This window comes from Rana temporaria, chromosome 13, assembly GCF_905171775.1.
Source record: "Rana temporaria chromosome 13, aRanTem1.1, whole genome shotgun sequence".
In the NCBI taxonomy this organism is placed as follows: domain Eukaryota; kingdom Metazoa; phylum Chordata; class Amphibia; order Anura; family Ranidae; genus Rana; species Rana temporaria.
In genome coordinates this window covers 119065708-119091103 of record NC_053501.1, presented here as the reverse complement: position 1 = coordinate 119091103, position 25396 = coordinate 119065708, and the positions used below count along the sequence as shown (strand labels likewise).

General features: G+C 46.8%; 1 protein-coding gene across 3 annotated transcripts in view; it reads left to right on the top strand.

Annotated features, from left to right (window-relative positions):
* Nucleotides 1-25396, top strand: part of CGN (cingulin) — an 82847-nt gene that overhangs the window by 41758 nt on the left and 15693 nt on the right. Inside the window, exons 3-16 of one of the 3 annotated variants that reach the window (XM_040332438.1) lie at nucleotides 1950-2038; nucleotides 3761-3830; nucleotides 4200-4298; nucleotides 4388-4536; nucleotides 8574-8712; nucleotides 9851-10063; nucleotides 10507-10655; nucleotides 12621-12762; nucleotides 15793-16005; nucleotides 18651-18863; nucleotides 20387-20593; nucleotides 22521-22778; nucleotides 22910-23080; nucleotides 24557-24718. In XM_040332438.1, coding sequence (XP_040188372.1) covers nucleotides 1950-2038; nucleotides 3761-3830; nucleotides 4200-4298; nucleotides 4388-4536; nucleotides 8574-8712; nucleotides 9851-10063; nucleotides 10507-10655; nucleotides 12621-12762; nucleotides 15793-16005; nucleotides 18651-18863; nucleotides 20387-20593; nucleotides 22521-22778; nucleotides 22910-23080; nucleotides 24557-24718 — 2274 coding nt within the window. Of the gene's footprint in view, nucleotides 1-1946; nucleotides 2039-3760; nucleotides 3831-4199; nucleotides 4299-4387; nucleotides 4537-8573; nucleotides 8713-9850; nucleotides 10064-10506; nucleotides 10656-12620; nucleotides 12763-15792; nucleotides 16006-18650; nucleotides 18864-20386; nucleotides 20594-22520; nucleotides 22779-22909; nucleotides 23081-24556; nucleotides 24719-25396 lie in introns of all 3 variants that reach the window. The other 2 variants (XM_040332437.1, XM_040332439.1) reach the window with 2 other exon arrangements.

Below are 25396 nucleotides of genomic sequence, written 5' to 3'. Positions count from 1 at the left end.
CTCTGGTACCTCCCCGTATAGGCGGCTCCCTCCCTTTTGGATTGGGCTATAGTTAGTACCTTCATGTCGGCGTCGCTGGAGGGACTGGAGAGGCGACAGAGCGGAGGCGGGGTGGAGACAGAGCGGAGGCGGAGACAGAGCGGCATCTGAGGCTTAAGACAAAGCTGAGGCGGAGACAGAGCAGAGGGGGAGATGTTTACTCTTGTGCTCATGGAGACTGACCGGCCGCGCATGCGCTAATACAATGCCGCGCCGCTCGCGGGACTGAGGGTGGGGGATGTTTTCCCTTGTTGCCTGGGATACCTGGCAGATAAAAAAATAAACATTGAGAAAAAGAGGTAGCGGCCGGAGGCTGCTGCGCGGGCCACATGAAGGCCTGGCGGGCCGGATCCACACTGCAGGCCTTGTGTTTGCCACCTGTGTTCTAATGTTTTATGCAACTCTGGATGAGATACTCGGGTGGAGATGTTGATTGTCCAAGAATGGGATGAGAGACATATAAAAGTTGTGGCACCGCCCTTTTCCATTTATATAATCAATCCCATTTTTGGTGGCAGGAAGTCTGCATAGGTGTTAATTATTTTTTTTTTTCTTCACAATCTCTCTTCCACATAAAATGCCATTTGTAACTTCTTCACCGGTGGTTAGATGGCAATTCACATCTTCAGCGAATTGAGGAAGTAACCCTTGACATCAAGGATGACATTCTATAATTAGAACAGGGTGGTGCCACAACTTTTTATATTTCCCATCCTGTTCTTGGACAATCAGCATTTGCCTTGACACATTCCATGGTGATTTTGGATGAAGATGTCAATGCTGTCTGTTGGTGTCAATGCTGTCTGTTGGTGCATCTTCCTGACAGTTATTACAACTGAAAAATGAGGCGTGGAGACGTTGCGAAACGTCAACGCTACAGAAAAAGTCCAAGTTGAATGTGAACAACTATTACCAGATATGCCATGACCTGGAGAAGCGAGAACCTTCACAGAGATATTCGGGAGCTACAATGTACAGCGTGTCCTGCTGTGCTGGGACTTTTAGTTACTCCAAGCCTGACATGTTTCGTCCCTACTGACGTTGGCTACTACTACTGTGCAGCCAAGAGAATACCATGTATGTATCAAGTGGTGGTCTTGCCCAAAGGTCCAACTTTTCCCGATCAGAATATTAACTCTTTACTTATTCAGTGACCATGTTAATGAAATAATTAAGACCCAATAGCCCACTTTTTCAACTCTCAACTAAGGATGATATATTGAGCAGAGATGTATGAGCCGACCTGGAACAAAGGGCAGCATCTCGGAGCTATACTGCTTCCTTTCTAATCCAATGGAGAAGCTTCCATATCAGAAAGTGTGGGAAAAGAAACTGGGAGAGGAAATAGAAGAGGACGAGTGGAAACGATGGTCAGACATGGTGCATAAATGGTATCCTGAATACTTTGTTAGTGGAAGCTAATTATAAAGTACTTGCCGTCCAAGCTCCAACGTGTTTTGTCCTGCCCCGAAACACGTCAGAGCTTGGATGGTGGCCTGCTACCACTCTTGAGGTTGGGTTTCTATGGTGTGCAATTTATTGGTCCTATCTTGGGGCTTATAGTTTACACAGAGCCAGGATGGACTCTCGCTCAACTTGCACCCAACAGTGAGATCCACCAAATGGGCATGAGGAAGCTTGAGCTGAGACCCCAAGACCTACCTAGGTTTACCGTTGGACAATTGGTCCCTGTTGGAAGATGTCCTCTCACTTTTTCTGCATCGGTAATAATGGTCCCCAGGATAAATCTGGATTGAGTTAATGAATCTCTCCAGCGGGGACACACAGCAATAGAAACGTGATTATGGATCTACCCTTCCGAAAAATAAAAATGTAGCTTTAGATACACTTACAGTTGGTTTTTATATGCTATGAGATGTCCAGCTGATGTTTCCTCTTTCCTTTAGCAGCTGAAAAGTACCCCAGACCTCCTGAAGGACCAGAAAAAAGACGAAAGTGACCCCACTCGGGAAATGATTTACAGCATCCTGCGGGACGGGTAACTATGGCCAAAACCTTTCCAAACCCGGTTTGTTTGCCAACATGAGGAAAATTCTTATAAACCAATCACTGACCACTAGAAAAATGCCACTAAAGAGTCTCTCCACTCAGAAATGTTCACTGTTCAATAGATATTGGAAAGTTAAACTGCCTGATAATATCCGGTTCTGCACAGTGACTGTAGTCAATATGAAGAGTTGCCACCAACCATGATGGAGATTCTATTTTATTTTCATGTTCTGGAGGAATTGGAAGGTTTTTCTGGTTGAAGTGACCCATAAAACAATGCAGTCCTTCTAGACACTTGAAGCACCTTACACCATGGGTCACTTGGAACCTCTAGAGCAGTGGTGCAGTCCTTCCCGACGCTGGAAGCACCTTGCGCCATGGGTGATTTGGAACGTCTAGAGCAGTGGTGCAGTTTTTCAAGACATTTTGAAGCACCTTACACTATGGGTGGCGTGGGATCCACAGAGCAGTGGTGCAGTCTAAGTCACCCATGGTGTAAGGTGCTTCAAAATGTCTTGAAAAACTGCACCACTGCTCTAGACGTTCCAAATCACCCATGGTCTAAGGTGCTTCCGATGTCGTGAAGGACTGCACCACTGCTCTAGGGGTTCCAAATCACTCATGATGTAAGGTGCTGCCAATGTCAAAGACTGCACCACTGCTCTAGAGGTTCCAAGTGACCCATGGTGTAAGGTGCTTCCGGTGTCGGGAAGGACTGCACCACTGCTCTAGGGGTACCAAATCACTCATGGTGTAAGGTGCTGCCAATGTCTAGAAGGACTGCACCACTGCTCTAGAGGTTCCAAGTAACCCGTGGTGTAAGGTGCTTCAAGTTTCGAGACAGACTGCACCACTGCTCTGTGGATCCCTTCTCAACACTTGAAGCACCTTACACCATGGGTGACATGGAACCTCTAGAGCAGTGATGCAGTCCTTCTAGACATTAGCAGCACCTTACACCATGTGTGATTTGGAACCCCTAGAGCAGTGGTACAGTCCTTGACATTGGAAGCACCTTACACCATGGGTGATTTGGAACATCTAGAGCAGTGGTGCAGTTCAAGACATTTGAACCACCTTACACCTTGGGTGACTTCGAACCCCTATAGCAGTGGCTCCCAACCTCAGTCTTCAAGTGACCAAATAGACCATCTTTTGGAAATTTCCCTTAGTGCCAGTTCACGCCAGATGCAGTTCCGTGCGCTTTTTTTCTGCACTAAAATTGCATGCACAGTATTTTCCATGTATCCCAATGGCTCTACTTCACACCATGCAGTCAGTTTCCAATCAGTTTCTGCACCACTATTGGAATATGTGGAAAACACTGTGCATGCATTTTTAGTGCAGAAAAAAAAAGCACACGGAACGGCATCTGGTGTGAACTGGCCCTTGGCTAAAATAGCTGTCATAACTAACTAGCCATTGAGATTAATTCCAAGCATCTGTGCAAGGTGAAGAAAAACATGACCTATTGGTTACTTGATGACTCTGCTTGGGAACCACTAGAGGGAAAATTAGTAGTTAGACCTACCACTTGTGCATAAATATATTGCTAACACCCATGGAAAGTACTGTTTGCACTTAATGGACCTTACTAAAGCTGGTTCTACTCAGCACCTGAAGTGCCAAAAAGGCATCTTCAGCCCAAACAGGGGGTTTGTAGTCGGCATACATTTTTTTTTAATACACAAAGCTGTATCCTTTATTTCAGATCTAATGACAGTGAGGTGATGCTGAGGAAGAAGACCGGCCTTCTCCTGGAGAAGTTTCAAGCCTTGCGGGTAAGAATGGAAAATAAAAAGGGGTACCCTTAAAATACCTGTCATTGTAGCACAGTCACTAATCATATTTCTGACAAAGGGCCCTTTTATGGTGTCTTTACATGGCTGCTGGCTCAGAAATCTCCATCCAAAGTTGTGGGCTCTGATACGGCTTATCTCAAAAATTCACGTTCAAGTGAAATACGACCACATAGAGACACAACAAGGGGCCTCCTGCCAGGGAAGTTCTCTACTTCTGTCTCCTTCGTGTGTATGAGAGGAGCCATTCATGTCTATTGAGTTAACTTCAAACCAAAGTAATGGTCTTCTGAGATCATAAGAAAGTGTCTATCCCAGGTCTGTATGAAGGTAAATGTTGTGTCTCTGCAGACCTCTCCTGGAGAAGACACCCGAACTTTTGTTAACCAGAATAAGGAACTGGAGAAGAAAGTTTCTCAGCTCCAGCAACAGCTTGACGATGAGATAAAGGTGAGACTCGGACGTTACCCCTCCGCCTCAATACCTTCTAAATCTTGTGTTTCCTGACTGGATCCTGACTCTTGTTGGTGCTTTTGCAGCAAAGGATGAAGCAGGAGATCTCGCGGGATCGTCCCACAGCTTCTGTACAGAGATTGGAAATCAAGCTGGAGGAGAGCATGGAGGAATGTAAGAAGCTGAGAGAGTTGGTGGAGAAGAAGAAAAATGAGCTGAGCTCTATGAATCAAGAGTAAGTCTATTGCTGCCCCCCCCCAACCCTCTTCTTGGCCACAGCCTTTAATGGCAAGTCCAGCCAACACGTGAAAGCCTTCATTAGACTGTAATGCTGTCCAAGAAACCGCGCTAAAAGTCAGGATGCTGACCTTGTTTACCGTAATTCGAAGTCTGTGTAATCTACAAAACAAGAACACACAGATCCTTAGAGGGCACTGGGTGTGTACTTCCATCAGCCTGGCTTGTGCATTCTAGCGTCTCTCCTGCGGGGTTGGGTTCCAGGGTCCTCCTGCGGGGTTGGGTTCCAGGGTCTCTCCTGCGGGGTTGGGTTCCAGGGTCCTCCTGCGGGGTTGGGTTCCAGGGTCCTCCTGCGGGGTTGGGTTCCAGGGTCCTCCTGCGGGGTTGGGTTCCAGGGTCCTCCTGCGGGGTTGGGTTCCAGGGTTCTCCTGCGGGGTTGGGTTCCAGGGTCCTCCTGCGGGGTTGGGTTCCAGGGACATTTTTGGGGTTTATTACAACTTTAAAACGATGGTGTTTGTACGTAGCGGAGAGCTATTCAGCCACTAATGGATATAATTTGATATTGTAGATTGTGTAGAGTTATTTCTAGGTCATTATATGCGTATTCAGATATTCTTCAGTTCTGAGGTGATTAGAAAGCTTCATGTTGGTGACAAGTCAATTCTAAATCTATCCAAGTCCAGACAAGCCGAGGGTGCAGCTTCATGTCAATGACAAGTGCATTAAAAATAGGTCAAGTAAAGTTAATTTGTAGCAGGCGATATACGTCTGTATCTTTTTTATCTTGCACCCTTCAGCCAGAACTGGAACATAATACGATAATGTTCCTGATTCTGTCTCGTAGCAGGTGTTGACCTACTGTAACCTCTACAGTACGTTCACAGAATGCATCTATATAGACCAGGGGTCTCCAAACTTTCTAAACAAAGGGCCAGTCTACTGTACTTTAGAGTTTAGGAGGGCCAGACTACAGCCATTGGGACTAAAAAATGTCCAGTGGGAGTAAACAATACCATATCTTTGGCGTCAGTGGGAGGACTAGTGCCCCATTGTTGGTGCCAATAGAAGAAATTGTACCCTTTTGATAGTGTCAGTTGGATGAATAGTGCTCCATTGGTGGTTTTAGCAACAGGAATGATTCCCCATTGTTGGTCTCAGTGGATGGAATAGTGCCCCAAGGGCCGGATAAAGGCAAGCAGAGGGCCGCATCTGGCCCCAGGGCCGCAGTTTGGAGACCCCTGATATAGACCATGGGTCTTCAAACTACGGCCCTCCAGTTCAGGAACTACAATTCCCATCATGCCTAGTCATGTCAGTGTGTATAGACGGTCAGCTATAGAGTTCTGTCTGTATTACCGGTAGTTGGGATAGAGCTACCCCTGGAGGCACAACAGAGGTACTGCAGGGAAAGTCCCTGCCATGGAAGAAATACACTATATGGCCATACGTCTATCCCATTAATGACGATCACACCTACCTATACTGCCCAAAGTATGTGAACTCTTCAGTTCATGTTCTCCTGGTGCTGGTAATGCTCCATCATACAAAGACATTGTAGACAATTGTGGTAGCAGTTTGGCAAAGACCCCTTTATGTTCCACCATGACTGTGCCCCTGTGTACAAAGCCAGCTCCACAAAGACATGGTCTGGTCGGTTTGTTGTGGAGGAACTTGAGTGTCCTGTACAGAGTCCTAACCTGCCCTTAACCCTTTGGATCACCTTTTTGGTATGAGGTCTTCTCATCCAACATCAGTACCTGTCCTTAACCCTACAGAACACCTTTTTAGATGAGGTTTTCTCATTGTGAAGGTGTTCAGTAGAGGTCATTGAGACACCCATGTGTCCTGCAGAGACCCCCGACCTCAACCCTACTTTTGGAAGACCTTTTTATATAAGGTCTTCTCACCCAGCATCAGTACCTGCCCCCAACCCTACTGAACCCTTTTGGGATTAGATCTTCTCATACCAAGGTTGTTCAGTAGGTTTGAGGTCATGGAGACACTTGATTGCTCTGCACAGAGCCCTGCCCTCAACCCTTCTTTTGGAAAACCTTTTTGGCATGAGGTCTTCTCGTCCAACATCAGCACCTGCCCTTAACCCTACAGAACACCTGTGGTATGAGGTTGTCTCACCCAACATCAGTAACTGCCCTTAACCCTAGCAAACGCCTTTGGTATAAGGTATTCTCATCCCAAAGGTGTTCATAAGGTTTGAGGTCATGCAGGAGCTCGAGTTTCCTGACCTCAACCCTAATGAACACCTTTTGGGATTAATTGGAATGCTGATTGTGAGCCAGGTCTTCTCATCCAACATCAGTACCTGACCTCACAAATGGCCACAAATTCCCACCAGACACCCTCCAAAATCCTGTGGAAAGCCTTTACAGAAGACTGGAGGATGTTACAGCCACAAAAGTGGTGGGGCCACTATGAAGTCATGCTGAGATGAGAACATGAGCTGTGGTGATGTCTGTTTACTTGGGGATATATGGGAAAAAGAATGATTGGTAATATGCATTATATCATTAACCAAAATGTGTGCTTATTAGCACAGGAGATTGGGGATATGGTGTGCGCTAAGCGTATAGCCTTATCTCCATGACTAAATGGCCATTGGTAGAGGAGACAACTCTATATTAAATGGCCATTGGTAGAGGGGGCAAATGGCCATTGGTAGAGGGGGTAACTGGCCATTGGTAGAGGGGGCAACTCTATATTAAATGGCCATTGGTAGAGGGGGCAACTCTATATTAAATGGCCATTGTTGGAGGGGCAACTCTATATTAAATGGCCATTGGTAGAGGAGGCAAATGGCCATTGGTAGAGGGGGCAACTTTATATTAAATGGCCATTGGTAGAGGGGGTAACTCTATATTAAATGTGTGCTTATTAGCACATGAGATTGGGGATATGGTGTGCGCTAAACGTACAGCCTTATCTCCATGACTAAATGGCCATTGGTAGAGGGGGCAAATGGCCATTGGTAGAGGGGCAACTCTATATTAAACGGCCATTGGTAGAGGGGGCAAATGGCCATTGGTAGAGGGGGTAACTGGCCATTGGTAGAGGGGCAACTCTATATTAAATGGCCATTGTTGTAGGGGGCAACTCTATATTAAATGGCCATTGGTAGAGGGGGCAACTCTATTAAATGGCCATTGTTGGAGGAGGCAAATGGCCATTGGTAGAGGGGGCAACTTTATATTAAATGGCCATTGGTAGAGGGGGTAACTCTATATTAAATGTGTGCTTATTAGCACAGGAGATTGGGGATATGGTGTGCGCTAAACGTACAGCCTTATCTCCATGACTAAATGGCCATTGGTAGAGGGGGCAAATGGCCATTGGTAGAGGGGGTAACTGGCCATTGGTAGAGGGGGCAACTCTATATTAAATGGCCATTGGTAGAGGGGGCAACTCTATATTAAATGGCCATTGGTAGAGGGGGCAACTCTATATTAAATGGCCATTGGTGGAGGGGCAACTCTATATTAAATGGCCATTGGTAGAGGAGGCAAATGGCCATTGGTAGAGGGGGCAGCTCTATATTAAATAACCATTGGTATAGGGGGTAACTGGCCATTGGTAGAGGGGGAAACTCTATTAATGGGCATGGTTCTGAAATGGGATGTCTTAGAAGCTTATGATGGTCAGATGTTTACAGACTCTTGCCATATAGTACACATGCCATTGTTGGTCTTTTGAAAGTGAGACTTTCCTGGCTGTGTCTGGCTTTAGATTCGAATCGCAGACCCAGAACAAGCATGCAGAATAGTCAAATGTCAGTAATATAGATAATTAATCTCGGTGATTGTAGAGTTGGGTGGCAGAGAAATGCACTAAATAGTACAAATCACATTTTTATTTCAATGCATTTACATGGCCTATTGCTGTTACAGAGGTGGGGATGAGTTCTGGGGGTTCCAAGTGGCCTCCTTCCTCTGGGTTGTATCGGCACACACCAGGCCGGTGTAATAGCACAGCTGGGTAGATGGCCCCACCTGCTGGTGACATTTTTGTGTTCTGTTTGAACAGGTTGATCGAAGTTCGGATGAGCAAAGAACAGGTGGAAACCAAAATGAGGTCCCTGGAGGTGAAGCTGCAGGACGCCAAGGAAGAGGTGACCAGGCAGCGGACGCAGGGGGTGTCGGGAGACAAGAGCGCCCTGTTGAAGGTAACCTTTGACCCCTGCTTACAAGCCCCCCCCCCCTCCCGGGGTCGGGCAAGCTACTTCCCCTGAGAGCTAGCTTGGTGCTGCAGCTTGCTTTAGCTTCTGTCCCTAGTGCCTGTTTTACATAAATGGGTAAAACGGAGCGCAAAGCCTTTTCTTCAAGCTTATGGCCGATATCTGGTGTTCAATTAACATGCTGTCTCTGATAAATCCGATTCCCACTAGAAGAGATCTGATATAAGTACAGTGGAACCTCGGATTGCGAGTAACGCGGTTAACGAGCGCTTTGCAATACGAGCATTGTATTTATTTATTTTTTTTAATCCTGACTCGATTTGCGAGTGTTGCCTCACAAAACGAGCAGGTTTCAAGCCAAAGCGGTGTGCAATACTGCATTTGGCCTGAGGTGGGGCGCCAGAGCTGAGCCGAGCCGAATGATCGGCGCCATTCTGAAATGCTCGGAAATACTCAGTTTCCTGAGCCTTTCCAAGGTTTTCCGAGTTCAGCCGAGGTGTCCTCGGGCCTTTCTGAGTGTGTCTGATGCTCTCCAGCGCCCACCCCCACCTCTGGCCCTATGCGGTATTGCATGCCATTGAAGTCAATGTGGAACAAATTTATTTTTGTTTCCATTGACTTCAATGGGGAAACTCGTTAGGGTTTTCCCTTGAAGGCTAGGATTCAGGAATTTGAACAGGGACCTCCCCCAAAGGTCAAAGGTCTGAAGGCTGGTTATCAGTGGTCAAAGGCAACGAGGCGTGGCTGACCCACCCCCACCAAAGTGTACCGCCAACCCCAACTAAGTCGGAGAGAGTGAACAAGTCGGGGAAAGCGTCTCCTGGAACGGATTATGCTCGTAATCCAAGGTTCCACTGTATCACATATGGTGTACAGAGTCAGACGTATGTCTGCCCAGCGTAATGGCTCAAGAGAGTGCCAAGACATGACCGTTCAGATAGTGTTTGTCACAGTAGTCAATGCGTTATGGGGGGGTTCCAAGAGTCCTCCGTCATCAGGGATGAGCCCCTGGTGTGGTTATCCCAGCGTACAGCAGGACAGTGTAATAACACAGCAAGTGACGTAGTGGCCTCCTTTTTAGTAAAGGTCACCTACCACTTCCCACCGCACTCCCTCCATTCCTCAGGAGCTGCAAGAGATGCAAGACGAACTGGACGATGTTCTGCAGATCCGCTACAAGCAGGACGAGCTGCTGAGACAGAAGGATCGCGAACTGACCGCCCTGAAGGGGGCGCTGAAAGACGAGGTGGCCAATCACGACAAGGAGATGGACCAAACGCGTCAGCAGTACCAGAAGGACTTGCAGCAGCTAAGGAAAAACATGGACAACGTGTCCCAGGTATCGGAGGACGCACGTTAGAACTTTATAGAGTCTGCCTGTGTTGTGTATCCGCCATTCTTTGCTGCTACATCTGTGGTGCATCTTCACTGCTTAGTCTGCTTGTCCAGCCAATGTTCTACCATCCTGCGTCACTGTCTCCATGTTTGTCCCATGCCTATACCTGTGACCTCACCTGTATGTACTGCAGCCTTTTTCTCGGTTCGTGTCTTGTCAGTGTGGCCTTCCATCTCATCGGTGGTTGGTCTTTCCATTGTCTGACCCGTTTTAAGCAACTGTGTCCCATGTTGTCTCCTCCATATGTTTGTTACATGGTCACCAATTTTCATTGTCTTCTCTTCTGACTTGGGTCTCCCTAATGTTCCAGCTCTCTGATTTATGTTCCTTCCTCCTCCGACTTGTCCCATCCTCTTTCTGTAGCATCTTCTTTTTCCCTTCCACAGGATCAGATCAGCCTGGAGTCCGAGCGTCAAAAGATCAATCAGGTGGTGAGGAACCTACAGAGGGAGTTAGAGGAGAGCAGTGAGGAGATCAACCAATGGAAGGAGATGTTCCAGAAGAACAAGGAGGAACTTCGCAGCACAAAGCTCGAGTGAGTATCCATAGCAGCTTAACGCTCTTCTCTCGATCAATGCTTCTATTTTATGTAAGACCTTGATTTCTAAAATATCGTCTTTCGATGTAGTGGTCATAAGAACATATCTGTCTGTAGATTCTCATTAGTCAGCTGCTATTGTATTCAGTGCCAGGTCAACGTTGATGATGGTCCCTTTTCGAGAAAGTAATGTCCTCATTGTGATAAGGGGTTCCATTGTTGACCCCTCCCTTGTATTACTTACTTACATCACTTACACTATATGGCCAACAGTTTTGAACACTTGACCAACACCCCTAATGGGCTTGGTAGAAATCTCATTCCAAAACCAAGACCACTATTCAGAAATTGCCCCCTTGGTGGCTATACCATCCTCCACCCTTCTGGGAAGGCTTTTTTCACAAGATTTTATAGTGTCTGCGTGAATTTGCACCCATTTGTGAGGTCAGGGACTGATGTTGAATGAGAAGACCTGGCTCACACGTTGAGCCTCACATTGGGCCCCCAAAAAAAAAAAGACCTGGCTATCAATCGGCATTCCAATTCATGACAAGGTTGGTCAGTAGGGTTGAGGCCAGGGCTTTGTGCAGGATATTAGAGTTCTTCCAAACCAAACTGATCAAACCATGTCTTTATGGAGATGGCCACCATTTACGAGATCGGGTTCTAATGTTTGATGAGAAGACCTGGCTCACAAAGCATGCCTTACATTGGGCACCAAAAAAAAAGACCTGGCTCACACATTGGGCCTCACATTGGGTGGCAAAAACAAAAAAAACTAGCTCACGTCAAGCATTCCATTTTATCAAGAGGGTGTTTAGTAGGGTTGAGGTCTGGGCTCTGTGCAGGACACAGTTCCTCCACCCCAAACTGGTGAAACCACGTCTTTTTGGAGCTGGCCACCATTTACAATGTCTGGTACTGATGTTGAATGAGAAGACCTGGCTCACCCTCTTCATTCCAATTCATCCCAAAGGTGTTCAGTAGGGTTGAGGTCAGTGCTCTGTGCAGGACATGCGAGTTCCTCCACACCAAACTGGTCAAATCATGTCTTTATGGAAATGGCCACCATTTACGAGGTCATGTAGTGATGTTGAATGAGAAGACCAGACTCGCACATCGGACCTTACATTGGGCACCAAAAAAAGACCTGGCTCAGTCGGCATTCTAGTTCATCACAAGGTTGGTCAATAAGGATGAGGTCAGGGCTCTGTGCAGGACACCCAAGTTCATCCACACCAAACTGGTCAAACCATGTATTTATGGAGCTGGCCACCATTTACGAGATCAGGTACTGATGTTTAATGAGAAGACCTGGCTCACAGAGAGGGCCTTACATTGGGTGTCAAAACAAAAAAAGACCTGGCTCAGAGTCAGCATTCCAATTCATCACAAGTTTGGTCAGTAGGATTGAGGTCAGGGCTTTGTGCAGGACACCCGAGTTCCTCAACATCAAACTGGTCAAACCATGTCTTTTATGAAGATGGCCACCATTTACGAGGTCCGGTACTGATGTTGGGATGAGAAAACATGGCTCACATATTGGGCACCAAAAAAAAGACTTGGCTCACCATACGCATTCCAATTCATCACAAGTTTGGTCAGTAGGATTGAGGTCAGGACTCTGTACAGGGCATTCGAGTTCCTCCACACCACACTGGCCAAACCATGTCTTTACAGAGCTAGCTTTGTACACAGGGGAAAGGTCCACAGAAAAGGGTCCTCCCAAAGCTGTTACCACCATTCTGCAGTTTAGACATGCCCCCTGCTATTCCTACAAATAATCATGTACTGAGCTGATCGGGGGAGGTACTCCTATAATATAGCAGATTAATAATTCTGTAGATGTGGACAGATATTGGGACTTTTTAGGATGCATGCACCTTCACAATGTCTGCTCTTCTTCAAAATCATTGTCCTATTATCTTGACTATGTCTGACCTATTTCCGGGGTTGGTTCAGAATCTTACAGCTCAAGACTGAGAAGGAAGAATTCGAGGACGAGCTGAGCGAGATGAAGGATCGGTTTTCCCTTGTGCAGTCTGAGCTGGAACGAGCAAAAAAGGGCTCTATGGAGGCCGGAGAGGTGGAGACTACCAAGAGGGTTCGTATGTGTAATTCGCAAAAGCTGCCTTCTCCTGTGTAAAATGTCTGTTTTTCTTATCTATTCACAAGAACTCTTTACAGTCTGATATACAGTGCCTTGAAAAAGTATTCATACCCCTTGAAATTGTTTGACTGTTGTCATGTTGCAACAAAAAACATAAATGTATTTTATTGGAATTTTATGTGATAGACCAACACAAAGTGGCACACAATTGTGAAATGGAAGGAAAAATTGTGAATACAAATGATGCTGCTAGGACCCCAATCCTGGATCTTCTATGGGAGCCTTTCTCAGCCCTTTTGAACACCGAAGAACCCTTGAAATAATTTTTTGGTCGCAGAGAACCTCTCCCAAAAATTCCTATATCTATAGCTCATGGTACATTAGTGCGGTGGTCAGTGGGAAGAATGCTCCTTACACTTGTGGTCATTGGGAAGAATCACCTCCTTTACAGATAGCTAAAAAGATCAATGGTGTCAGTGGGAACTTATCTGAGAGGCAGAAATTGCTCAAGGAACTTCTAGCATCTTGTGAGGAATCCTAGTTAAGAAACTCTGCTCTATGGGTTCTTAGGTGAGCACTATACTGGTAGGATGAGAGGAGGTAAAAAGCCCATCAGTACGACCACATGGGGTCACCCTCCAGCTGGACCCAAAGCCTTGTTTTATTGAGCCTACTCTCAGACGTCTCCATTGACAAGTTTTTGGCCACCTTCCTATACGAAACCCTCTTTAGTGCACAGAAGTTAGTGGCCCGACACTGGATGCAGACTAATCCCCCAATGGCTTTTTTACCTCCTCTCGTCCTAGAAGTAAAAAGATCCTTAGTGTCCTGCATCTTGCCAAACGATGACTAGCCAACGCCAGCCAAACCGCTCAAACCATGCCTAGCAAACGCTGGAGGAACCCTAGACTTCCACAGAACCTTGGTTGAGAACATCTGGTCTAGAGCTCCTCGGAGAAGTAGCTTTGCTGGAGCTTTTGAAGTATGTGTGCCGGTGTGGTCTGTTGTGGTATTTCTTAAACCCGTTTGAGCCATGGCTAGCACAGTGTAGGCACAAAGCCATAATTTGAGCCAAGGCCTTCACACCAGAGTATGTTTGAATGAATAACTTGTATAGTGCTACAAACGCAAACTAAATCGCCTCAAGGCGCTTTTGCAGCCAGTGTCCGCCTGTGTCTTCAGAAGAGATGGGTCTTGAGCTTCTTCCTAAAGGCCAGATGGTTTTCTTCCAAGTGGATGTCTGCGGGTAGACCGTTCCATAGCCGGGGTCCTTGGACTGCAAATCTTTGTTCGCCTTTTGATTTGTAGCGGGTCTTGGGGATGTGAAAGAGGTTCTGGTTAATTGACCAGAGGGCGCGACTTGGAGTGTAGTGTTTAATTTTTTTCGCAGAGGTATTGCGGGGCATTTCCTTGGGTGCATTTGTGAGTGAGGCAGAGGGTCTTAAATGTAACCTGATCCTTCACGGCTAGCCAATGGAGGGTCCTCAGGGACGGGGTGATTGATTCCCAGGGTTTGTTACCAGTCTGGCTGCTGTGTTCTGGATAACTTGTAGACGTGAAATTTGGTATTTGGAAGTCCTAGGTGGAGGGAGTTTGTGCAGTCGAGTCGGGAATTGATAGATTGTTCGAACTACTGCTGTGTGTCCTCTTCCGGGATGAGTCTACGTAGCAGACCGAGAAGGTGGTGAGATCCACTGACTAATTATACTATGTCTGAGTCAAAGATGACTCAGGCTTTTGGCTTTAGTGCTGGGGGTGATGGTTTGTCCAAGGATGGTGGGTGGTGTGAACGTTGTGCTAGGATTTTTGTTTCGGTTTGCATGGAGGAAGAGGAGTTCTGTTTTGGATCCATTAATGTTGATAGGGGTGATAATGGCTGCTTCACTTTTGAAAGAAAGCACCCACAAAGTTAGAGCTTACTAGGGGAGATGTAAAGGGGTGACGAGGTTGCCACCTTCGATAAAAACCCAGAAGATCACGTCAGAAAGAAGGAAATCTAAACCAATACTCAGGGTATTGCAGGAATAAGGAAAAAGTATCTGCAAACTTGCTTTATTGCCCGAAATATATAAATGCAGCCATAGGGCCAGATTCTCAAAAAAGCGCCTATCTCAGATATACTACGCCGCCGTAACTTAGTGAGGTAGGTCCCATATTCTCAAAGAACTTGCGGCCAAAGTTACGGTGGCGTAGTGTAACTGTGCCGGCGTAATTCAAAGTAGGCTAGTGTGGGCATGTTTTATGTTAATGTATCATGCCCTGACGTGATTGACGTTTTTTTCGAACAGCGCATGCGCCGTCCGTGAACGTATCCCAGTGCGCATGCTCAAAATTACGCCGCAAATAGTCAATGCTTACAACGTGAACGTAAATTACGTCCAGCCCCATTCACGGACGACTTGCGCAAACAACGTAAAACACGCCGCTGTTCGTATGTTTCCGACGTCCATACCTAACATGACTTACCCCTGCTTTATGAGGGGTAACTTTACGCCGGCGTATATGTCTTACGTATCTTGCTACACCAGGCGCACGTACATTCGTGAATCGGCGTATCTAGCTCATTAGCATATTCGATGCGGAAATCTACGGAAGCACCACCTAGCGGCCAGCGTAAATATGCAACTAAGATACGATGGCGTAAGAGACTTACGCTGCTCGTATCTTAGCCGAATTTATGCGTAACTGATTCTAAGAATCAGCCGCATAGATACGACGGCTCTCGTTCGGTCTTACGACGGCGTACATGGCGCTACACCGTCGTAAGTCCTTTGAGAATCTGGGCCAATATGTTGAAGGAGATCAATTGTTGAGGTTAATTCCACAACTGTGTGTAAGTTTGTGGACTGTAAATAGGCTGATACATTGTTTATGCCATTTAGCATGCTGCTGCTGCTCGATCTGAAAGTGTATTATTATTTATTTATTATGGCATGATAAAAATCCACTGATTTATTTATTTACCAAGAAAAATGATCTGAACCGCCCCAGATTTTATACCCCCATCTGTCCCTTCTCCGGCAGGAGCTGCAGCGCTCCCAAGATGAGCTCCGCCAGCTGTCTCAGGAGAAGCAGAAGGCGGAGGAGACTGTGCAGAAGCGAGACCGGGAGCTTTTTGCCCTGAAGGGGGCGCTTAAGGACGAGGTGTCCGGACATGACCACGAGATAGAGAAACTGCAAGAGCAGCACAGCCGAGAGCTGCAGCAGACCAAGAAAACCTATGAAGAAAGGCTGAAGGTAAGGAGAGCTTATATAGTGGAATTTTGGATTACGAGAATAATCCGTTCCAGGAGAATGCTTGTAATCCAAAGCACTCGCATATCAAAGCGATTTTTTTTTTTTTTCTGCATTGACTTCACTGGCATGCAATACCGCATGTGGCCAGAGGTAGGGGGGGGGGCTGGAGAAACACACGGAAAGACTCGGGAACAGCTCGACTGAACTCTGAAAGGCTCGGGAACGGAGTATTTCCGATCGTCTCCGCCACCGTTGTGGCTTGAATCCTGCTCGTTTTGCGAGACAACACTCGCAAACCGAGTCCGGATTTAAAAAAAAATACAGCGCTCGTATTGCGATACGCTCGTTAACCGCATTACTCTCAACCCGAGGCTTCACGGTACACTGAGATGGAGTAGACTGCACCAAGGATCTTGCACGCTAATGAAACACGGTCACACACTATTATTATCATACATTTACAATGCATCTGGAAAGTATTTACAGCACTTCACTTTTTCCACATTTTGTTATGTTAGTCTTATTCCAAAATGGATTAAATTCATAATTTTCCTCAATTCTACAAACAATTCCCCATAATGACGTGAAAGAAGTTTGAAATATTTGCAAAGTTATTAAAAATAAAAAAAATCCCATGTACATAAGTATCGGACGCCTCCTATGTACAACATGGGTATCACAGGCTCCTCCCATGTACATAAGTATCACAGGCTCCTCCCCATGTACATAAGTATCACAGGCTCCTCCCCATGTACATAAGTATCACAGCCTTTGCTCAATACTTTGGTGAAGCTCCTTTGGCACCAATTGCACCCTCCAGTCTTTCTGATGCTACAAGCTCGGCACTCCTATTTTTGGACAGTTTCTCCCATTCTTCTTTGTAGGACCTCTCCAAGCTCCATCAGGTTGGGTGGGGAGCGTCGGCGCACAGCTATTTTCAGATCTCTTCAGAGATGTTCAATCAGGTTCAAGTCTGGGCTCTGGCTGGGCCACTCAGAGTTGTCCCATAGCCACTCCTTTGTTATCTTGGCTGTGTGCTTAGGGTCGTTGTCCTGTTGGAAGATGAACCTTCGCCCCAGTCTGAGGTCTGGAGCAGGTTTTCATCAAGGATGTCTCTGTACACTGCTGCGTTCATCTTTCCCTACATCCTGACTAGTCTCCCAGTTCCTGCCCCTGAAAAACATCCCCACAACATGATGCTGCCACCACCATGCTTCAAAGTAGGGTTGGTATTGGCCAGGTGATGAGCGGTGCCTGGTTTTCTCCAGACAAGACGCTTGTCATTCAGGCCAAAGAGATCAATCTTTGTTTCATCAGACCAGAGAATTTTGTTTCTCATGATCTGAGAGTCCTTCAGGTGCCTTTTGGCAAACTCCAGGCAGGCTGTCAGGTGACTTTTACTGAGGAGTGGCTTCCACCTGGCCACTCTATTATACAGGCCTGATTGGTGGAGTGCTGCGGAGATGGTTGTTCTTCTGGAAGGTTCTCCTCTCTCCACAGAGAAACGCTGGAGATCTGTCAGAGGGACCATCGGGTTCTTGGTCACTTCCCCGACTAAAGCCCTTCTCTCCCGATCGCTCAGATTGGCCCGGGTGCCTGCTCTAGGAAGAGTCCTGGTGGTTCCAAACCATTTATGGATGATGGAGGTCACTGTACCCTTTTCTGATCTGTGCCTCCATACAATCCTGTCTCCGAGGTCTACAGACAACTCCTTGGACTTCATGGCTTGGTTTGTTCTCTGACATTCACTGTTACCTGTGGGGTCTTCTATAAACAGGTGTGTGCCTTTCCAAATCATGTCCAATCAACTGAATTTACCACAGGTGGACTCCACCCTGGAGATGTTTCTACAACTTGATTGGACAGTGGAAACAGGAGGCACCTGAGCTCAATTCTGAGTGTCATGGCAAAGGATGTCAATACATGGGAGGAGCCTGTAAAACTTCTGTACATGGGATTTTTTTGTATTCAATAAATTTGCAGAAGTTTCAAACAAACTTCACTTTGTCATTATGGGGGATTGTTTGTAGAATTAAATAATGAATTTAATATATGTTGGAGTAAGGCTGTAACATAACAAAATGTGGAAAAACTGTAGCGCTGTGAGTACTTCCCGGATGCACTGTATATAGCTCTGACATATACCGCAGTGCTGTACAGAGACCACTTACAGTATGGTGGGAAGTGAACCCAGGACCAATTGGTGTAAGGCCAGACTACTGCCCTCTATTCATATAGAACACTTACCGTTGGCTAATATTAAAGCTTATTGCCAAAACGCGTAAACCACTGCATTTTGTACAGTCCAATCCATATCACAAAGTGACTTTTTTTTGGAACGACGAGTTGCCGGTTCTTCACCTTATACCTCCACGTTCCATAAGTGTTGGGAAGACACTCTAGTACATGGGTCTTCAAACTACGGCCCTCCAGTTGTTCAGGAACTACAATTCCCATCATGCCTAGCCATGTCTGTGAATGTCAGTGTGTTACAATGACTCATGGGATGTGTAGTTCTACAACAGCTGGAGGGCTGTAGTTTGAGGATCCCTGCTCTAGTAGGAGGACCATCAGTTCACCTCTGTTGGGAATCTTGGCATTGCACTCTTCTTTTAATGACATGTATAACAATGTCTCACCTACAGGAGTCGCAGAGCTTCCAGGATCAGCTTCACCAGATGTCTCAGGAAATGCAGAGGGTGGAGGAGACTCTGTACCAACGGGACAGGGAGCTCTCTGCCCTGAAGGGGGTGCTGAAGGACGAGGTGTCCGGACACGACCGCGAGACAGAAAAACTACGAGATCAGTACAGCCGTGAAGTTCAGCAAACCAAGAGCGACTACGATGAGCTTCTCAAGGTAAGGCAGATGTTGACGATGTTCTTCAGAAAGTAGAATGAGATGGACAAGTGTTACTTCTCAAATCTGAGAGCCTAAATCTGATTTGGTGCTTGGGGAAACAGACTGTCAACTGTTGGTACCACCAAAGGACCCCTGCAGTGGCAACAATGTAGTCGGTATATAGACTAGTGCAGCGGTCGCCAACCAGTGGTCTGTGGATGAGGAAAACATTTTGGTGGCCCCCAGGGGTGTTGTTCTCAGTGTGTGACAGTACTGTAAGAACGCATTGATACCTGCTCTGTAGTTCCGGTTCCTGTGAACTCAGAAAGAGGCGCCAGGAGTAGTGCAGAGAGCCGAAGGTGAAGGAGGGGAATTCCAATGGCGGTGCTGATCACATGCTATGGGAGGGAGCTTCGAGCACATAGATGGATAAGGAGGCGAGATCCAATAAGTCGGGGTGGGGGCAAAGAGCCAGGGCATTGTGTGCCTGTGTAAGGCAGCAGTGCAATCCAGAGGTAGAAGGGCAGAGAGCGGGAGCATTGTGTGTGTGTATAAGGCAGCAGTGTGATCCGCTGGGGTGGGAGGCACCAGAGACCTGGAGCAGTGTGTGTGTGTGTGTGTGTGTGTGTGTGTGTTTATGGCAGCAGGGTGATTCGGTGGGGGGAGTGGCAAAGAGCGGGAGCGTGTGTTTGTGTATGTATAATATATATAAAGGCAGCTGTGTGATCCAGGGGGAGAGGAGCAGGAGCATTGTGTGTGTGTGTGTGTGTAAGACAGCAGTGTGATCCAGGGGAGGGGGAGGCAGCAGAGAGCTATAGTATTGTGTGTGTGTGTGTGTGTGTGTGTGTGTATAAGGCAGCAGTGTGATCTGGGGGGGAGGGAGCATAGAGAGCCAGAACATTGTGTGTGTGTGTGTGTGTGTGTGTGTATAAGGCAGCATGGTGATCCGGTGGGGGGAGGCGGCAGAGAGCTGAAGCATTGTGTGTGTGTGTATATATGTATATGTGTATATGTATGTATGTATATATATATATATATATATATATATATATATAGGCAACAGTGTGATCTGGGGGGGAGGGAGCATAGAGAGCCAGAACATTGTGTGTATAAGGCAGCAGGGTGATCCGGTGGGGGGAGGTGGCAGAGAGCTGAAGCAGTGTGTGTGTGTGTGTGTGTGTTAAGGCAACAGGGTGATCCAGAGGGAGGGAGCAGTGTGTGTATGTGTATAAGGCAGCAGTGCGATCCGGTGGGGGGGAGGCGGCAGAGAGCTGAAGCGTGTGTGTGTATAAGGCAGCAGGGTGATCCGGTGGGGGGGGGGAGGCGGCAGAGAGCTGAAGAGTGGGAGCATTTGTGTGTGTGTGTGTGTGTATAGGGCCTGTAAAATTCATGTTGGCAGTCCTCAGGATTCAAAATTGTGAGTTTAGTGGTCTGTGAGGTCCGAAAGGTTGGCGAGCTCTGCTGTAACTGTTGTGGGGGGGGGGGGGCATTTATCGCTGAAAAGATACTCAGAGGGGCAGTTTCTTCTTTGATTCCCCTAGATAAAGAAGAAGATGGAAGACGAGAAGGCGGAGTTTGACCGCACGCGGCAGATCATTGAAAACCATCTGCAGGATGCGCGGGATGAAAACGACGACCTTAGGAGGCAGATCCTGGGGCTGGAGTCTCAGGTGAAGGAGTTGAAGACGTTCTGTGATGACCTTCAGAGGGCCGAGGGTCGCCTTAAGGAAAAGATCGGCAGAATGGAGGTGACTATAGATATATCTATGGATTCACCAACTCTCTACAGAGCAATGTACTGCGTGCCGGCTCTGAGGGCGATATTATGGTATCATTGATCTTGTTCTATATCTTCCCTAATGTCAAGTACGAGGTTTCTGGTGGCCGGACACAACATAGATCGACACCTGAACATCGCACCCCTATTTTTTTTTACAGGTTACCAATTTTGGGGTTACAGAAGAGGTCTAGTGCTAGAATTATTGCTCTCGCTCGGACGTTCGCGGCGATACCTCACACGTGTGGTGCGAAGACCGTTTTTACATATGCGGGCGCGCCCTACGAATGCGTTTACTTCTACGCAAAGGGACAGGGGGGCTTTAAAAAAATATTTTCTTTTTATTATTATTTTTACACTTTTTTTTTTTGGTAAAAAAAAAAAGTGTAAAAAAAATAAAAAAAATAATAAATTATTTTTTATTTTTATACTCCTTTTTTTTTTTTCATTTCACTTTTATCTCCATCACAAGAAATCTAAACATCCCTTACGATAGGAATATTGCATGACAGGTCCTCTTTATGGACCTCAGATGTTTCCTCTACCCTGAAAAGCATGAGATCCCCAAAAATTTTAAAAATAAATAAACCTTGATCTCTGCTTTCCAGGAAAAAAAAATGCAGTTTTTATATCTGACGTCGCTTCCAGTCTTCCAGGATCATAGAGGTGGACCATAGAGACCATCTGGTCCATAAGCAGCTCTGTAGAAAGCCGGCGCCACCACCGGATTGGATTCCAGGTTCTCTGATCACATTGGTGAGCTCAGAGAGGTGCCTGTGGGTGGTGGAATCAGGGGGGTGGGGGGTGGGGGTGTCCTCCTCCTCCTCCTCCTCCTCCTCCCCTGTAAAAGCCATCCAGCGGCTAATCAGCTGCTAGGATGGCTTTTACATGACAGGGAATCCTTGACTAAAAAAAAAAGCTACCGAGATGATGCCTCTATAGGCATCATTTCGGCATCTTCTCAGCTATCTGCAAGCATCATCCTGATATCTCCAGTTTAATTTCAGGACGTCATATTACCTCCTATGGGTGGTAAGTGGTTAATATGGAATTTCCCACCTTTGTGGAATTTGTGGCCATTTCTAAGGTCAGGTACTGTGCTGGATGAGAATACCTGGCTCACATATCGGGCCTCACGTTGAGCACCAAAATAAAACCTGGCTCACATATCGGGCCTCACGTTGGGCACCAAAAAAAAAAAAAAACTGGCCCGCACATCGGGCCTCATGTTGAGCACCAAAATAAAACCTGGCTCACACATCGGGCCTCATGTTGGGGGGGGGGGCCCCCAAAAAACTGGAACAATTTAGTGTTCATCCAAAAAAAAAAGAGGTGTTCAGTAGGGTTGAGGTCAGGGCTCTGTGGAGGACGCTCAAGTTCCTCCACAGGAAGCTGGTCAAACCATGTCTTTCCCGAAGCTGTGTCTACTCCTTCTGGGAATGTTTTCCACAATTTGTGCCGATTAGTGAGGGCAGGTACGGATGTTGGATGAGAAGACCTGGCTTATGTGCCACACATTGGGCACCAAAAAAAATCTGGGTCATCATTAGCATTCCAACTCATCCCAAAGGTGTTCAGCAGGGTTGAGGTCAGGGCTCTGTGCAGGACGCTCAAATTCCTCAACACCACAATGATCACACCATGTACTGAGTTGGCTTTGTATGCCCCATGAACTCCATCATTTGGAAGGATGGTCACATCTTCTTAGACTTCTAGTGGTTGAACCCATTCTTCTTGGTCAATGACGAGTATTGCAGTCAGAATAAGACCAACAGCCCTAGGCCCAGACAGAAGTGGAAGCTTCCAGATCTATCCTCAGAGTTTTCTTTATACAGAACAAGCAAGTGTAGTTAGAAGACTTGTCAGGGAATAACAACATTTTTTATCTTGGTTCTCAGACTGAGAAGAAGAGGATGGAGGATTCTCTGGGGCAAGCCACAGACCAAGAACATGAATTTGCCATGACAAAACGGGAGATGGAGAACCGGCTGGACGAGGCTCAGAGGAGCCTGAAAAGGCTGACGCTGGAGTACGATGAACTACAAGAGTGTTACCAAGAGGAGATGAGGCAGAAGGATCTACTGAAGAAGACCAAGAATGAGCTGGAGGATCAGAAGAGGCTGCTTGACAAATCCATGGATAAACTGACCCGAGAGGTGAGGGTGAAAAATTTGAGATCATTCCAGGCCCCCCCCCTACTGTAATCGGTAACCTTTGAAGGTCTATGGCCTGGACACCGTTCTACTTTGAGGTTTAATGGTCTTTTCTGTGTTTTTCTTATCTGTAGCTGGACAGCATGTCGAACGAGTCCCGGGGTTCCCTCGAGATGCTGCAGACACAGCTGGAGGAATATAAAGAGAAGTCTCGCAAGGAGGTCAACGAGTCACAGAGAGAGGCCAAGGAGAGAGCAGGCGAGGCTGAGAGACTGCAGCTCAATCTCAACCGGATGCAAGAAGAGGTGGGGAGCCGAGAGCAGAGACGTCTGTTTTTATTATTTTCATAATCTCTACGATTGAAGGTCAAAGGATCGTTTATAATGTAACAAATGTGGAATCTTTACATGTACACACACAGGGGGAGTTATTTTTAAGAGAATAGGTGCAGGAACTTCCCTCTTCCAAGTCACCCCTTGTCTCCGCCTCCTACCCACCTCCCTAAACCATCCCTATGTTCCACCCTCTACCCACCTCCCAGAACCTCATTAGGTTCCACCTCCCAGAACCATCCCTAGGTTCCACCTCCCAGAACCATCCCTAGGTTCCACCTCCCAGAACCATCCCTAGGTTCCACCTCCCAGAACCATCCCTAGGTTCCACCTCCCAGAACCATCCCTAGGTTTCACCCCCTACCCACATTGACAGCATTGATAGACCCTCCAGCAGCCAGCAATAATGGGCCCCTCCCTCAACAGTAGATCCCTCCCAGTACCAATTTACCATCCAACAACATAAGTCCCCCCAGCAATAATAGACCCCTTCCTCAACAATAGAACCCCCCCCCCCCCGCACAGCAGCCAACATCATTAGATCATCCAGCAGCGATCAACAATAGATCACTCCCTCAACAGTAGATCCCTCCCAGCAACAATTGACCCCCCTCATGCAATATAAGATCCCCCCAAGTAACAATAGAACCTACAGCAACAATAGATTCCCCTGCAGCCAGCAATAATAGACTCCACCCTCAACAATAGACCCCTCCTAGCAACAATGCACCTCTCCCTAAACAATAGAACCTCCAGCATCAATAGATCCCTCCCCCCCCTGCAGCCAGCATTAATGGACCCGTGATAATAGATCCTCCGCCTGCAACAATAGACCCCTTTCTCAATAATAGAAATCCCCCCCCCCCCCCCCCCCCCCAGCAACTATAGGTTTTTCAGCAGCCAGCATTAATGGACCCTCCAGCAGCCATCAACAATAGAACCCTCCGGCACAGCCCAGCACCCCTTGCCATTACATGCAGTCAGTGCTGGAAAACCCCATTTATATATTTTTGGATTTTATATTTCTTTACCCTTTTGCAGCCACTAGGTGGCGAGCAAGGTACTCCAGGATTTAATGAAGCTGGTTTTCTGCTTGTGCTGTGGATACATACCTTTTTATAGCAGGATGTCAAATTGCACACATATACAGCTGAATGACCCAGAGGAGGAACATGTTCCCCCTCCATTCCTAGCAGAAACCGTGCCAGATACATCTTCAATTGGCAAAAGGAGTCGGCAGAGCTGGTGCTGGGCTTTCTTATTGGACAATACAGCATGCACCGCACACAATAATGCATGGCCATCTTCACCATAATCTGATGTAAATCTGGATGTCTGTGGATGCTATCCAATTATAAACTGGCTGTAGGATTATTGGTATCAGTTGTAGAAATCTACCTGCTGGTCAAAGGGTGGCGCTCTAACACTGTGTCTTTCCTACATCCTCAGGTGCAGCGGCTGAAGCAAGCTCTACAGGACAGTCAGGTGGAGAGGGAGAATGCAGTGCTGGACAAGGAGCTGGTCAGCCAACGGCTGCAGAATCTGGAGCAAGATGTGGAGACCAAGAGACGTTCTCAGGACGATCGTTCCCGCCAGGTGAAAGTGCTGGAGGTAAGTTCTCTGTTCTGTCCAATCGGTGTTCTTCTTCTTTTTAACACCTTCTTCACCCAGGGGTCATTGAAACAGACATGTCCAGCCAATATTTTAGAAGCACCAGCATGTGTCGGTTAAATTGACACATCAATAATTTTCCTACCTAAATATTTATTTATTTTGCCAGTAGAAAGGCACACTGCCATCTACAGGATTCAGTGGTCTGAATCACTCTTCTTGAATAAAGGCCCTTTTTTAGCACTCTTCCCCTTCTTTGTCTTCCTTTCTTTTTTTGTCTTCCCCCTTCTTTCTTCTTTGTCTTCCCCTTCTTTGTCTTCCCCTTCTTCTTCATCTTCTCCTTCCCTTTTCCCCTTCTTCATCTTCTCTTTCCCTTTTCCCCTTCTTCTTCTCCTTCCCTTTTCCCCTTCTTCTTCATCTTCTCCTTCCCTTTTCCCCTTCTTCTTCATCTTCTCCTTCCCTTTTTCCCCTTCTTCTTCCCTTTTTCCCCTTCTTCTTCATCTTCTCCTTCCCTTTTTCCCCTTCTTCTTCATCTTCTCCTTCCCTTTTTCCCCTTCTTCTTCATCTTCTCCTTCCCTTTTTCCCCTTCTTCTTCATCTTCTCCTTCCCTTTTTCCCCTTCTTCTTCATCTTCTCCTTCCCTTTTTCCCCTTCTTCCCTTTTTCCCCTTCTTCCCTTT